We start from the raw sequence: 16,038 nt of genomic DNA, 5'->3' as shown, positions 1-16,038 counted from the left end.
AGCATCTACTGAGAACACAGCACTGTAGCCAGATGAGACTTGGCAACAAGACTGAAGTTTGACAGACAAAGTTTTAAAACAAACTGTATTTTCTCAGCCACTCTTCTCATGAAGTCATCATTCTCAGAGCTTTAAGAGTTCTTCTTATATTAAATTTTTAATATTTTATTTTTTATTTGTGGATCTTTATTCTCTATTTGGTAAAAATGTTTTGAAGCACTGTTCAGATAACCAAATAAATACTAAAATTATAGTTAATGTGAAAAGTAGTGATTTTTAAAAAATTTTTCGAGCTTATTTAATTTGAGAGAGAGCAGGAGTGGGAGAGGGGCAGAGAAGGAGAGAGAGAGAGAGAGAGAGAGAGAGAGAGAGAGAGAGAGAGAGAGAGAGAGAGAGAATCCCAAGCAGGTTCCATGCTGTCAGCACAGAGACCCACGCTAAGCCTAATCCCACAAACTATGAGATCGTGACCTGAGCCGAAACCAAGTCAGACGCTTAAGTGACTGAGCCCCTCAGGTGCCCCCAAAAGTAGTGATTTTTAAAAATTGTATTAGTGAATGTAAACGATTCCATAGTAAATTGACTAAGCTCTCTTCAAAAGGTGCACAGTGTCTAAATCCAGGAAGCTTCGTTTAGCTTCATGGTATCTAGATGAGTGCTTTTAATTCATCCTTTTAGTACTGAAGAAAGAAAAATGATTCTGAGGGTATTCCTGAATTTTAAATATAATGCAAGTGTTTATCTGCTCATTAACACCCATCATATGTTATATACCCTCAATGCTCCTCATATAATTTGAATTATTCATCAATGTCATCTCTTGTGATCCTGGTCTTGCTTTTCCATCTAATGCCACTAACACTCTGCAAGTGACCCTCTGCAGACTGAGGAGTGGGTTGCAGCAGGAAAAATATAGCACTGCACAAGGCTGCTTCTCTACCTGGGCCATGACGACATTCTGGAAGGACAAAGCATGGCACCTTAACCAGACCATGCTGGGGATATACCCCAGGCTCACTGCTGATTGTTCTGAAAGGGGATGAGTCAAGAGCCTCTTGTGAACCTTCCTCTCCATCCTGGAAACTACTGATACTGATGAAGAAAGTCCAAACTCCAAGGCTGACTCTGCTGCACCTGTACTAGGATGCAGAGCAGTAGATAGAAACAGCGGCGTCCAGTCCAGTGGAGGCTGTGTAAGGAGGACACGCTTATTTTCAACTCCTCAGGCTTCCGTGTGCAGGGGCTAGACCAACACTCCTCACTCGCCAACCCTCTCTGAACTCTTTCCTGCAGGAAGGGGAGAGTTACCTGATAGGTAACTGAGTGGAGGAGACTGGGCATGTTCAGCCCTTTCCTCTTAAAAAGTCAGCTCTCTGGCCAGCTGTTCTGATAGTCTCCGCCCGGTGCCAGAGAACCAGACTGGTGGGGAGGCCTCAAGTCACTGTCTAACCCCAGTTTAATTCTGGGAATTAAATTCTGGAGTTAAATTCTGGGAATTCTTAGCAAACACACTTGGCATCAGATCTGAGGCCACATTCACAAATTGACTATTTTGAGCTCCCTAAGACTGACTTCCTGTTTCTCTCTCCCTGGGTTTCAAACTCAACTGAGGGATGGTTGGGATATGAGCCTCCAAATGCAACCATAGATACATTGTTTTTAATCTAACACAGAATTTGATTTTGAAATTAGCATTTTGATTTCCAAAATATGTGCATATTATCGGCAAATCTATTTTACTTAGAGACAAATGCCCCAGCATGACCTTACAACATAGACTCATAGGACTGATTACTGCCTGCAAATGATGTAGTCATTTCTAAAGTGTTGACATGTTTAATAAGTCCATAAAGTAATGACAGGTCCAAAGGGAAAAATGGAGTGACAACTGTTTATAAAACGTCTTCAGTTGGAATTACCTGAGGCTGAGAATCAAGGGACAGGAAAGATGAACAGGCATCATCTATCTGTAGAAAATAAAATATGCCAGTTACATCTTGGAAATAGACTGAAGAGAGCAGAAAATGGGAAGCAGATTTTACAAAGTCAAGTTACCTAGGTACCACCAATTTAAGTCCTGTGACAGTTCAGGACTCGAGATTTGGGCGGGAAGAGCCTCTTAAACTATCTAAGGTAGTTTAATCTGGAATTGGGATCTCCCCAAGATTTTCTTCCAGCCTTAGGGCTAAACGGTCCCAAGGACAATTGATAGGGGTCACCAGATGCTTCAAATACTGAGAGAAACAAACTTTGGGTATTCAGCCTGAGAAACATGAGTGATAAAGAAGGAATGGCCTTAAAATTAAGGAGCACCCTGTTACCATGCGGTTCTTTATCACATAAGTCTAATCATATTATCTAAATTAACATGATAATAGAAGTGCTGAATGATAAGTAGCTTGATAAATAGCATCCAGAAAAAACTCTTACATAACAACAATCTACCAGTTCTCTACAAGAAGCCAGCATTAGGAAAGGATTCTGTTTGCAGTGAAGGTTTATTGGGGGATTGGTAGAAGTTTCACCACACTCTTTACATCTGTAAGTGTCTCTGCAGTCCAGACTGTCTTATGTCTATTTAGAATTGACGACTGACTAAAGACTTTTCTGGATTTGTTACATCTATATGGGTTTTTCCAACATGCATTCTCTGATGTTCAGCAAGATTGGGGGACTCGTTAAAAGCTTTCCCACATTCATTACATTTATAACGATTATCTCCATTGTGGATACTCTCACATATAATAAGGTCTGAGCTTCCAGAAAATATCTCCTCACATTTAGTAAATTTATAATGGTTCTCTGGAAAGTGAGTCCTCAGGTGTTTGTTAACATTATTTGAGCCTTGGGGTGCCTGGGTGACTCAGTCTGTTAAGCATCTAACTCTTGATTTCAGCTCAGATAATGATCCTAGGGTGGTGGGATCAAGCCTCATGTCAGGCTCAGTGTGGAGTCTGCTTGGGAATTCTCTCTCTCCCCCTCTCTTTCTGCACCTCCCCCTCGTGCATGCTCTCGCGCTCTCGCTCTCTCTCTCAAAAAAAAAAAAAGATTTTGGAAACCCTTTAATCAGTAATCAAACCTTATTTAATACCATGAAATTCATACTAGCAAGAAACCTACAAATGTAAAGAATGTGGTAAAACCTTCAAGGACTTTTCAACCCTTACTATTTTAGAGTTCATACAGAGGAGAAACCATACAAATACAAAGAATAGGGCAAGGCTCTAGCTGGAATTCACAGCTTATTCACCATCACAGATACCATACAGGAGAGAAACCATAAAATGTAAAGAAAGTGGCTAAGCCTTTAACTGGAATTTAGTCATTACTTGGTACCCCCAAAGGCACACTAGATTCAAACCCTAGAAATGTCATGAAAGAGGAAAGATTTTTTTTTTAAAATACACACCTTAGAAAACACCAGAGAGTACATAAAGGAATATAACTTTAGAGATATAAAAATTTAGAGAAGTATTTAATTGAACATCAAATATCAATAAATGTCACACTTGACAGTAGAAAGCAGTAAGTGACTCTTTTCAGACATTACTTTAAGTCAGAGTATTAGAGGGAATATAAGTTAAACACTTAGATACTGTATTTGCTAGCATGCTTCTAAAGATAAAGGGATGGGTTTTTGGACAGATATAATTAATTACAATAAGCTTTTTAAAATTGATCTTATGACATTTGTAACTAGCAACTTATAACGTATTTCTACTCTCAAATCACTTCATTGAAATACCTATTCTTACTGGGTGTGTGAAATCATGTGATGATTGTAGCTGCACCAGAGACAATGTGATACCCTTCTTCGTGTGGCGGGATTCAGGCATATTTGTTTTTCCTTTGAAGATTAAGGACAATATAATATATAATATATGATGAAAATCTAAATGGAGATACTATTTGTAGTTGACTTATAACATTGATGTAAGTTACCACGAAATAGATGTTCATACAATCATCTGTGTTTTATATAACTAAGGGACATTGTGAATTTGGTAAATAAAATTGGGTATCCAATGGTCTTTATGAAAAAAAAGGTGGCAATACAATAAAATACTGCTGTATTTTTATAATAGCAATAGTTAGAAGTAGAGAATATTAGTTGTTGTGGTCGCAATAAAGAAATCTTTACAGATTTCAAAAAAAATTGGTTATTTGAACTACAGTTGACAGCTGTTCTCAGCCTTTATCCCAAAGAGAAAAACTGAAAAACTTTAAATTGTACTATAAGAGATTTATATGAATCATTAAAATAACTGTGCTGTGAAGTTAAACATTAAGCTGGATGTCTGGAGTAGTTTATGGCATTTGTTTTCTTTGCTGCCCTTTAAAAATAGGACTGGAAAAAAACAGTACTGATCTTGTCTGTCTGGGATGATTTAGGTTGAGTCCTATTCAAGGTTAACATCTCAGAATTCTTTGTTGATCATTTTAATTTAATTTCTATCATTATACTATACTGAAGGAGGAACAATCATACTCTTTAGTCATAATTCTTCATGCTCCGTCTTGTTTCCAAGTTGAACGTGCACTAAAATATATGATTCTCTAATTTAGAGAATAACAAAGGTATACAATATTATAGAAGAGCAAAGGCTTAATGTCTCTCCCCTTTTTATCCTCACAGAGCCTGCCATCTTCTCTAGATGTCACATATATTTAGAAAATTGCTCTATTCCAATCATCTCTTGTGCCCACCCACCTCCTCTCTCTTCTGTGCCATACAAATCCAGAATCATGACTGTGAACACACACATCACATAGTGTGTATATGTACACAGTGATACACTTCTTGAGGGTGGGGGCTATGCCCTCTCTAACTTGCCCAGAATAAGTGAATCATTATATGAATGATTATATGAATGAATGATTAATAAATACTCTTTAATTAAATTGAATTGAATCTGTGGAAAGAAAATAAAAAGAGAGGTCAACTGAAAAGGGAAAGGCAAAAAGATACCTTTTTAAAGCTTTAATTGTGACCAATCCTTTAATATTTTGCTTCCAAACATTACTTAGTTTGCTTTGGGAGGGTAGGAGGAACAGGTTCCTCCAGTAACATTTTTGTGAGACTTAGCTGAAGATATCACATGCTCACAGGCAAAGCTGTCCACCCGCAGACCAGGCTGCGTGCCTGGGTGAGGTGCCGTGTCCAAAACCAGCCAACTCTTGAACGTAAGGGCTAACGAATCAGTGCATCAATATCGTTTGCATAAAAATATCAGAAGAAGAGAAAGAAAAAACACCAATTAATCAAGTTAGGAGATAATTGCAAAGCTTTTCCATCTTTGTTTTCTTTTCTTTAAAAGGCACAGCAACATTGCTCACCCACTTTCCATTTGGATAAGCATTTGTTCATTTTACTCAGCTTGTGGCCCTAATGGTTTTAAGTGCCACTAATTGCTTTCGAGAACTCTGCAGAACCCATTGATGAATCTGTTTGAAAATGGTTAGGTCTCTGTGAATGGCTTGAAAAGGATGTGTTTCTAGTTTCTGAAGAGCTCAGTAATTTTTAAAACCTCCAGCAGAAAAGTACATGTTTTAGCATCTTCATTTCTCGAAGTATCTTTTTCTATAAAAGAATTGATAGTGCTTTTACCACCCTATTGGTGGTGTCCCTCAGCTGTCTCATCTAAAATATTTTTTTCAAAGATTTTCCACAGAAATATAGGTAATTTCAAGCTAAAATAAATGTTTCTGTATTACACATTAATGTCTGTTGTCTAAACTATTCTTCATCTTGTTTATATACCTCTAGCATGTATTTTGATACACTAAGGCAAAGAACATTATAATAGACTTTATGGATTTCTATGCTATTAGAGATTGTGTAGTACTTGGCACTTATTATCCATCTTATTTCTCCTTTATGTATTTTGTTAGTGGTGGCTTAGGTACACAGAATATTCCCCTCAGCTCATAGTTCAGGATCATCACTGATTTTGCTTTATTTATTCATTCATTTTTTTAATATTTCAATTTCCTACTCCTATTTCATCCTCTCAGGGGCAACTCTTCTAATGCATTTGATGTGTATCCTTCATTTCTGTATGTTCTTGTACAATCTGTATTGCTATTTGGTGTGCAGGTAGAGTGTTTTCTTATTTTTTGCATTTAACACAATGCTTTGAGATTCCTGGGAACATCTAGTATGGCCTGGCTGCTCTGGAATACTCTATAATGTGCACCTACGCATGCAGGATGCCTACCCCGCTCCTCAGTGGTAGACTGCCAGGTTTCTTCCAGTTCCACTACAAGCAGAGCTGTAATCAACCTCCTCGTATCTACCCTCCACTTACTAATCCACTGAAGGGTATCTTCGGGCTGTATACCCAGGAGAGGGAAGGCTAGATGACAGGATATTCAGGCTGCTTTCTGGATGCTTCCACCAGACACTCTCACCAACAATGCAAATGCGGGTTTGTAAAACCCACATCCTTGCTAACACTTGCCATTATCTAGGTTTCTTTTTTTCTTTTTTTTTTTTTTTGCCAGTCTAATGGGGAGACAGTGACACTTTATTGTTGTCTTAATTTTCATTTCATTGTTACTAATGAATCTGAGCATCTCTCTAGATGCTTGTTGGCCTTAATTTAGGTTTCTTCTTTGTAAATTGTCTGTTCTTTCCTTTGGCAACTTTTACCTTGGATCCCTATCTTTATCCAATTGGTTTGACAGAGTTTCTTAGATAGTCTAGAAATTAATCCTTTGTCAGTTTTAGACATAGCCCAACATCTTTCAAAGGCTCTTATTTTTAAATGTAGTACTTTTGAAAGAAATCTTTATTTTTAATGTAATTCAATCCATCATATTTTTGGCCTTATGATTTATATTTTAAATTTTGTGGTTTTTTTTAAAGTTTATTTTTATGAAAGAGACAGAGACAGCACAAATGGGGGAAGGGCAGAGAGAGAGAATCTCAAGCAGCCTCCACACTGTCAGTGCAGAGCCCAATGCAGGGCTCAAACTCATGAAACCATGAGATCATGACCTGAGCCAAAACCACGAGTTGAATAATTAACTGACTGACTGAGCCACCCAGGTGCCCCCTGAAATTTTGTTTTAGAAGACATTCCCTGCTTCTAGCTCCAAAGATATTTTATTAATAAAAAAATAGATTCTATTAACTCTATACCTTTATTCTTTATATTTAGATCTTTAATCCATTTGGAGCCCATCTCTTAGGTGCTTTTTTAATTGAAGAATAATTGACATACAATAGGATTTTAGTTTCAGGTGTATAACATAGTGATTTAATATTTATATACATTACAAAATATACATCATTATATTTATATGCAGTACAGTGAGGTGGTAATTTTATTTTTCTCCATATAGCAAGCCAGTTTCTCAATTTCCATTTGCCAAACAATCTGTCCTTTTCCCTATGAATTTTAATGTCACTTTTATTGAGAGCTGTTTTTGTGTATGTGTATTTCTGTCTTCATTTGGGTTCTCCTGGAAACAGACCTTGAGATATCGATGTGGATAGAAGTAGATTATTTGGGAGATGACCCAAGAAGCACTTGTAGAAGAGTGGGGAAGCCAAACAGGGAGGAAAACGTGTATGTCATCAAACAGATTCCCACCATGAGTAGCTGGAATCAGTCTGCCTTTGAGACTCTGGGGGCCAATGCAGAACACAACTCAGAGCCATCCCAGCGGAGGGAAGATGGCTCCACCAGCAGCTCAGGCATTTATCCTCCACCCCCTTAGGGTCCCCAGTTGAGGGGTATTCTCAGTGTGGGGTGCATTTACTCCCAGGCACTTCTGATTTGCCCTGAGAACATTCCAACTACACTCAACATGGGGTTTGAACTCATGACCCTGAGATCAAGAGTCACATGCTCTACTGACTGTGCCAGGCACCCCCAAATTTTGACTTATAATATTTTTATGTCATTTAAGTCTAACTATTTTGTAATTTACTCTTTAGCCTCGGGCTATTTACCAAAATGTTACTTATTTTCCAAACAGATGGGATACTGATTTTATACATTTTTTTTAAGTTTATTTATTTATTTTGAGACAGAGAGAGAGAGAGAGAGGATTCCAAGCAGGTTCCCTGTTGTCCACACAGAGTCCCACACAGGGCTCAATCCCATGAACCATGATATCATGAGACTAAGAGTCGGATGCTCAACCAACTGAGCCACCCTGGCACCACTACTTTTATTGTTAATGTATACCTTTATTGCATTATGATTGGAAAACATTTAAAATGGATCCTTTTTAACTTATGGAAAATTCCTTTGTGTTCTAACACATGGTCTATTTTTTTAATGTTTCAATAATACTTAAAAAGACTATTTAGTATAGGGTTTTTAAATTTTTATTTTTTTAATGTTTTATTTATTTTTGAAAGAGAGAGAGAGAGACAGCATGAGCAGGGGAGAGTCAGAGAGAGGGAGACACAGAATCCGAAGACAGGCTCCAGGCTCTAAGCTGTCAGCACAGACAGAGTCCAACGTGGGGCTCCAACCCACAAACCATGAGATCATGACCTAAGCCAAAGTTGGATGCTTAACTGACTGTGCCATTCAGGCACCCCTAGTATAGGTTTTTAAAGATATTTCTAATACCTCAAATTTATTAATTGTATGATTAAATCTTTGAAATATCTCCTTATATGTTATTTGCTTTAACTATCAGTTGTGAGAGAGGTGTATTAAAATCTCCAATTACAAATAAATATTCATTGATCTATTTTTCTCTGAAGTTCTATCAGTTAAGTAAATTTTGAGTTCTTAAAAACATATATTAATAACGGCTGCCTCTTTTACTCTGCTGTTCTTTTATCAGCATAAAATATTGAGCATAATTTAAGATCTAAGCATCCTGAGATACTGAGCATAAGATCCCTCTTTGCTATGATAGTTTCTTTATTTGAATTCTATTTTTCAGATAGTAAGACTGCTACTCCAATTTTCTCACAATTCATATTTGTTTGTTATGTCCTTTTCCATACTTTTTGTTTAGCCTTCTTTTGTTTTTTGTCTTAAGTGAGACTTTTATAGACAACATATTGTTGGATCTTTAAAAAAAAATTAAATCTGAGAATCTCTGTCTTTAAGTGGTATATTTTAGTACATTCACATTATTGTAATTATTATTAGGGCTTATTTATGCCATCTTACTTTACCATTTACTGTAATTGGTAAATTTATTTTTTTAATCTTTCCTTTTTCACTTCAAAAGAATAATTCTGAATATTATGATATCAGAATATTGGTAAAAATCATAGTTGTCCCAAGACTCAATTATATTATTTCATCTGATATTTTCAAAGAGGGTTAAAGTTTCCACTAATTTGTGTAAGGACAATTCTTTACCTCATTCCACAGCTGTACTTCTTGTTCAGGCCGTAGTCCTTGAGATAATATTGGAGCACCTAAAAATAAAGTTAAACTCACATGTTATTTTTACAGTACTTCTTCTAAAATTAAAAATGTATATATAACTCATTTTTGGATGATATTTTTCATTTTCACCATATATCATTACCCCTTTATTTCAACTAGATATTTCAGCATTTGACTTAGTATAAGAATACATAGTTATTATATAGTACTTCAAAGACTAACTCTAAGAATTAATTCTTTATATGTTTACACAAAAACATGTACATAAATGTGCATAGCAGCATTATCATTACAGCCCCCAAGAGGAAACAATTCAAATGTCCATTCTCTGAGAACAGATAAGCAAAATATGGTATGTGCACACAATGGAATACTATGTGGCAATAAAAAGAAATGAAGTACTGATATATGCTGCATCAAAGATGAATCTCAGACATAATATGCTAAATCCAATAAGCCAGAGGCAAAAGACCAAATATTATATGATTCCATTTATATGGAATGTCCAGAAAAGGCAAATCTATAATCATAGAAAGATTAGTGGCTGCCTGGAGCTAGGGATAGGAATGGAGATTGACTGCACATGGACATAGCAGATTGTTGGGTGGGGTCATGAAAAACTATTGTTGGGATAGTTGCACAGGTCTTGAAGTCTACTTAAAACGCACAGAGTTGCAGGCTTAAAACATAAATTTTATTGTTTATAAAATATATTTCAGTAAAGGTCTCGTATTTTTTTATGGTTTTTTAAAATTTCTTTTTGAGAGACAGAGAGAGACAGTGCAAGCATGGGAGGATCAGAGAGAGAGGGAGATACAGAATCTGAAGCAGGCTCCAGGCTCTGAACTAGCTGTCAGCACAGACCCCGACGTGAGGCTTGAACCCACAAACCGTGAGATCATGACCTGAGCCGAAGTCAGACACTTAACTAATTGAGCCACCCAGGCACCCCAGTAAAGATCTTTGGAAAAGAATTACTTTTTTAGGCCCTTAATTATTACTGAAGTAAAATATTAACTAGCTTCCACCCGCTTAAGTAATATTTTCTTCATAGATTTAATTTTCTAATTCATGTTATCTAAATTATCTCAGTAAAAACACTGAGATAATATTTATTATTAAAAAATTTTAATGTTTATTTATTTTTGAGAGAGAGAGATAGAGTATGGGCAGGGGAGGTGCAGAGAGAGAGAGAGAGAGAGAGAGAGAGAGAGAGAGAGGGAGACACAGAATCCAAAGCAGGCTCCAGGCTCTGAGCTGTTAGAATTTAACTGACTGAGCCACCCAGGTGACCCCTGAGATAATATTTATCAATATTAAGTGTAATTACTACTTTTTCTTAAATGTATACATTTATGTTTAATAAAATCAAGAATACATCCTGTTAGCAAAAGACTAAATTTTCTAAGATCTCAAATGTAACAAAATTAAATTCTTAAAAAAAAATAGGCTTAAAGAAAAAAAATAGTTTTTAAATAGTAAGACAGCAGGGGTGCCTGAGAGGCTCAGTCGGTCAAGCGTCTGACTTTGGCTCAGGTCATAATCTCACAGTCCATGAGTTCGAGCCCCACGCTAAACTCTGTACTGACAACTCAGAGCCTGGAGCCTATTTCAGATTCTGTGTCTCTCTTCGTCTCTCTGCCCATCCCCCACTCATTCTTTCTCTCTCAAAAATAAACAAATATTAACAAAAAATTTAAATAATAAGATAGTACCTGTTAACACTGATTGAGCACTTAGTTGATACCAGGCACGATGCTGAGCATTTCAAATGTGTTATGCCCTTTTGAAATAGCTATATATTCTCCCATTTTAAGATGGAGAAACTGAAGTTAGGACAGACTAAATAACTGATCTCAGTCACTGAAATAGATACATAACCGAGGCAGGTTTCAAACCAGGTCTGGCTGACTACAAAACCTGACAAATTTTTTTCCTCTAATTCTGCCACTTTTCAGTCAAGTTTTGAGTTCATACAAATTTGTATTATTATTTAAGTTCTAATAATATTAACTGTTATTAGCTACATCTTCTGTGCTACCAAGCACTAGAAATAACTTACAAAGGTCACGTGGCCCATAAGAGAGAGTAGATTTATCTCAGAACCTACAACTGTTCAAAGTGGGCAAATGGTCTTACACGCTTCGCAATTGTGTATTTCTCACCCTAGCACAAATGTATATCTAAAGTTTCTATTGTCTAGAGTATATTACTCTGAGCTGATTCTGTTTTCAGGAAGGGAGAAAGCTGGGCTTCTCCACTTTTCAACAGAACACCTGGAGATTGTACTAAATGAGATTCTAATTCAGTCAGTCAAAGACAGGCCCAAGAATCTGCATTTCTAGCAAGCTCCCTGGTGACACTGATGCTGCTGGTCCATGGACAACAGGAAGATCCCGGGGGACAGAGCATTGCATTGTAGAAAGAAACAGAAGATGCCTCTTTTTCAACAAATAAGCAGCGCAAACAAGTATTTTTTGATCTAAGATTCTCTTTAACAAGTCTGAAAATATCCAAAAGGGAGAAATGGGTATTCTCATGAAAACCATCTAAAAGGCCATGGGCCCTTTCCCTGCTACCGGAATGTGTGGCGTATGTACTGTTCCTAAGACTGAATAGTAGGAAGGTAAAAGAAAGAGGAATGGAAGGAGAGAGCAGGATTTGACGGAAATGAGTAGAACCGGAGCCAAGTACTGATGCAAGAGAAAAGCACAAAGATTTTCACTTTTTGGATTCAGTCTTCACCTGCAGGAGCTTCTGGTTTCTCCACTCATTATATGGCTGTTCATCTGTATCCGACAGGGTGTTTCCGTTTAAAGAATACAATTTTATATTCTTTCCACGCCTACCTATCTCCCAGCTTCCGGTAAAAGCGGAAGCTCCCTCCTCCACGCTGCCTTACCAGCAACCTCGAGCTGGCTTCTTCTGTGCCCCAAAGCATGTGTGGCCCCCACAGAAATTGCCACTATATCTAACTTTGTCCCAAGCACTTATATAATCAAAAAGGGGTACTTTGTGGCTCTTACACAAAACATGTAAATACAGTCTCAGGGTAAAAAGGCTAGAGAAGCCACATTTTTAATGTTTTTAATTTATAGAAATTCAGTAATATCCTATTACCAAACTCAAACATCAGGGGGAATTATTTTTCTCCCCTTTGTGTGTTTACTAACGCAAGTTGATGTGATTTTTTTCTCCCCAAGATACCCTAGATGTGGGCTTTATTGTCAAATAACAGTACTAGATACTTTTGCAAATATGCTAAGACACAGTGCCATTATCTTGTATACCACGAAAACTGCACTGTTTTCAATCAATCAGTTTTGAGATATCCATACTTTTTTTAAGTTTATTTACTTATTTTGAGAGACAGAGAGAGTACAAGCAGGGGAGAGGCAGAGAGAGAGAGAGAGAGAGAGAGAGAGAGAGAGAGAATCCCAAGCAGGCTCTGTGCTGTCTGTGCAACAGCCCAATATGGGGTTTGATCTCACAAATCCTGAGATCATGACCTGAGCTGAAATCAAGAGTTGGTCGCTTAAGTGACTGAGGCACCCAAGCACCCCTTGAGATATTTATACTTAAGTACTACATAGTAAAGTGAAACCTTTAGTCTTATGTTATAAGATCTAACTAATGCAAATTGTATGGATAGACAACTTTTGCATCTGCAAATACACTATCTGTAAGAGAAAGAAAAACAGACCTTTTTATTGGGGTATAACTGACATGCAACAGTATGTTTGGTTCAAGTGTACGACATGATTTTCCTAAATTTGTATATATTGTCAGATAATCACCACAATAAGTCTAGTTAATATCATCTCTATACATACTTACAGGATCTTTTCTTGTGATAAGAACTTCTAAGATTTAGTCTTTTAGCAGCTTTCAAAAAGCCATGTAGTCACCATGCTGTACATTACACCCCCATGATTTACTTTATAAGTAGAAGTCTGTACCCTTCAACATTTCACACACCTTTATCTCCCATCTCTGTGAACCACCAATCTGATCTCTGTATCCACATGCTTGGTTTGATTTTGTTTTGTTGGTGACTTTTGGTTTTGTTATTTTAGATTCCACACCTATGTGAGATCACACAGTATTTGTCTTTCTCTGAAAAACGATTATCATAAAAGTGGTGTTTATTTTCTTTTCTCATTGCTAGCACTTAACTAGCGTAGGGTTTGGAAGTGAGAAATTGTTACTCCTGCTTAATTTTAAAAATTATTCAATAAGTAGGGACCTGAGTAGGAAAAAATATGCCTTTGCCTTTCTTTTTAAAAAAATTTTTTTCAAGTTTATTCATTTTGAGAGAGACAGAGGGAGTGAGCAGGGAAAGGGCAGAGAGCGGGGGAGAGATAGAATTCCCAAGCAGGCTCCAACTGTAGGTTTGGAGTGCGATGCGGGGCTTGCATTCACGAAATGCAAGATTGTTACCTGAGCTGAAACCAAGAGTTGGACACTTACCCCACTGAGCCACCCAGGCGACCCCGCTTCTTTCTTTAGTCTTGGGCACTTTGATCACTTATAGTCACAGGCCAAATTGACGTTTGATGCAGTTATCCAAAATGTGCCCTCTTTTAGGAAATCTCCTTCTTGATTTTAATAATATCTCTGAATAGTGAACTGTTTCCATCCACCAAATCTGTGGCTGGCTCTTTCTCTCACATTGCTGTCGTATGCTCTGCTGACTCATTTTGCCAAGGATGCTCCACTTACTGACACTTTTTTATTTTCCTCTGGCTCTGTGATATCTGCTTTGATGTTTTTAGATATATCTAGTTGTATCCTGCATAATGATTAATCTTGGTAGATTATCTCTCAGTTTGGGTTACGTACATAACGCTTCCCCTCCAGTGCCATTTTTAGGGTCTCAGGACTAGGGAGGATCACACTATATGTTTACCCTCCCCCCTCTCCATCACATTTTTAGAGAGATAAAATAAGGTTTTTTAAAATGTCAAGAGCATGTTAAAGGGGAAAAAAGATACAAATGGTGTTGGAGGGACCTCTATGCAGTGAAAAAGGCATCTTGTCCCTATTGAGAAATACTGGGGATATTTTTGAGATGGTCAGCCAGCAGATACACTCTTTTTGGGAAAAATAAAAACCCAAGACTTGTGTTTTTTTAGACAGCAGTCTTCCACAGTTTCTACTTAATCACCAGCAGCCTGAAAACTCCGTCTCCCCCAAAAGCAGTTATCTCCAACTGATGCAAAGATCACTGCAGGCATATAACATGCAACATGCATGGCAAGTCCATTTGCTTTACAGAGAAAAAGGCATTTTTAAAGCCATAATTATCTGCTTCCCTAATAAAGTAGATAAAGATTGCCATCCTGATTCTACCACTAATTCTACCAATAACAATGTAACATAAAAAATGTTAACATTACTTTGCATAAGTTATGCTGTATCATTGCTGGCTATGTGATGATGGAAAAGATTCAGGTCTGGCCTGCGACTGCTTAGATTTCATAGATAAATGACCTCGTTTTTCAAGCATGAGAGGCCCCTCCCTTGCCCCCTTGTTCAGTGCCCCCAGGAAAGGGGGAAAAAAAACCCCAATGAAACAATGAAAGCAAGAATAGCTTCAGTGTCTCGACCTGAAATTGAGGACTGGCCTGTATACTCTGAAAGGTCCCTGCAGTTATGGTTTCAAGTCCCCAGTATTCTGAACAATGATGAGATGGTCTGCCCAACTTCACATCACTGACAGGAGAGCAGAGGGAAGTTAAGAGAACCTTCTGCAGAGTTTAAAAAAAAAAATTCATGGTCTTAGCAGGATAATGGCTAGCCCTGGAGGGGACTCTGGGAGCTGGGAGATAAATGATCCATTTGTCAAGGTACGTGGAAACACTAACTTTTAGGAGACAGGGAAGTGATCTCCCCATTGGAACACGCTGGGCTCAGCTCTACCTTGTCTTCCAAGTTCTGAAGCCCTCCCTGCCCTCGCTTTTGCTTTTCCCACTTCTTTCCTCTAAGCCACTTTTTTTTTTCTTTATTCTTTTTCCTGGTCTGATGCGTCAAAACCTAAAAGGCACAGAACCCACTAATTTCCCCTTCTCAACCGCTAGAAGGGGGCCTGTTTCATTGCTCAGGATTATCTGAACACAACAGTAGCTCACTGTTGATGGGCACGCTCCAAGTGTACTTGGCATCAGCAGGTGATGTATTAAACCCTAGTTCTGCTTCACTCATCAATCCCTCTAGTTATTGCAGTGAAAGGGAACGCATTTTCATTTTTCACTATGTTAATTTATTTAAGTTTTGCCCGGCCACGGACAGCCCGCGTGCGAGGGAGCCTATAACTTTCCACCAACCGCAGACTGCCCGGGGTCTGGGGATTTCGGACCAGCGGGGACCGCGCTCCAGCCGGGCCACTGGCACGCGCGCCCTGGCTGCCCGGTGGCCCGACGCGCGCTGGTCGTCAAAGGCGAAAAGCTGGGGAGCCTCACCGCCCGAGGGGTAAGAAGGTCCCAGCAGCCAGCAGTGGAGACAAGAAAGGGAGGGAAGAGAGCACGGCGGGTGGGCAGCGGAAAGGCGCTCGAAGCGGAGGGCGCGGGGAGCCCGGGTGGCGCGGCGCGCGCTTACCCAGGCAGGTGCCCGCGCAGCAGGCGAGCAGCAGCAGCTGCAGGGGCCGGAACGCGGCCGGGACCTGACC

The 16,038-nt window shown here is 38.4% G+C and overlaps 1 protein-coding gene across 1 annotated transcript in view; it reads right to left on the bottom strand.

The window, feature by feature from the left end:
- The window catches only part of NMU (neuromedin U), a 169,377-nt gene that overhangs the window by 14,496 nt on the left and 138,843 nt on the right, over positions 1–16,038 (bottom strand). The window contains exons 4-5 of the mRNA XM_029952035.1: positions 9,342–9,400; positions 1,920–1,967 (exon numbers count right to left, since the gene is read on the bottom strand). Coding sequence (XP_029807895.1) covers positions 1,920–1,967; positions 9,342–9,400 — 107 coding nt within the window. The remainder of the gene's footprint in view (positions 1–1,919; positions 1,968–9,341; positions 9,401–16,038) is intronic.

The sequence above is a fragment of the Suricata suricatta genome, chromosome 1, assembly GCF_006229205.1.
Source record: "Suricata suricatta isolate VVHF042 chromosome 1, meerkat_22Aug2017_6uvM2_HiC, whole genome shotgun sequence".
NCBI classification, from domain to species: domain Eukaryota; kingdom Metazoa; phylum Chordata; class Mammalia; order Carnivora; family Herpestidae; genus Suricata; species Suricata suricatta.
This window is presented reverse-complemented; position numbering and strand designations above follow the sequence as displayed.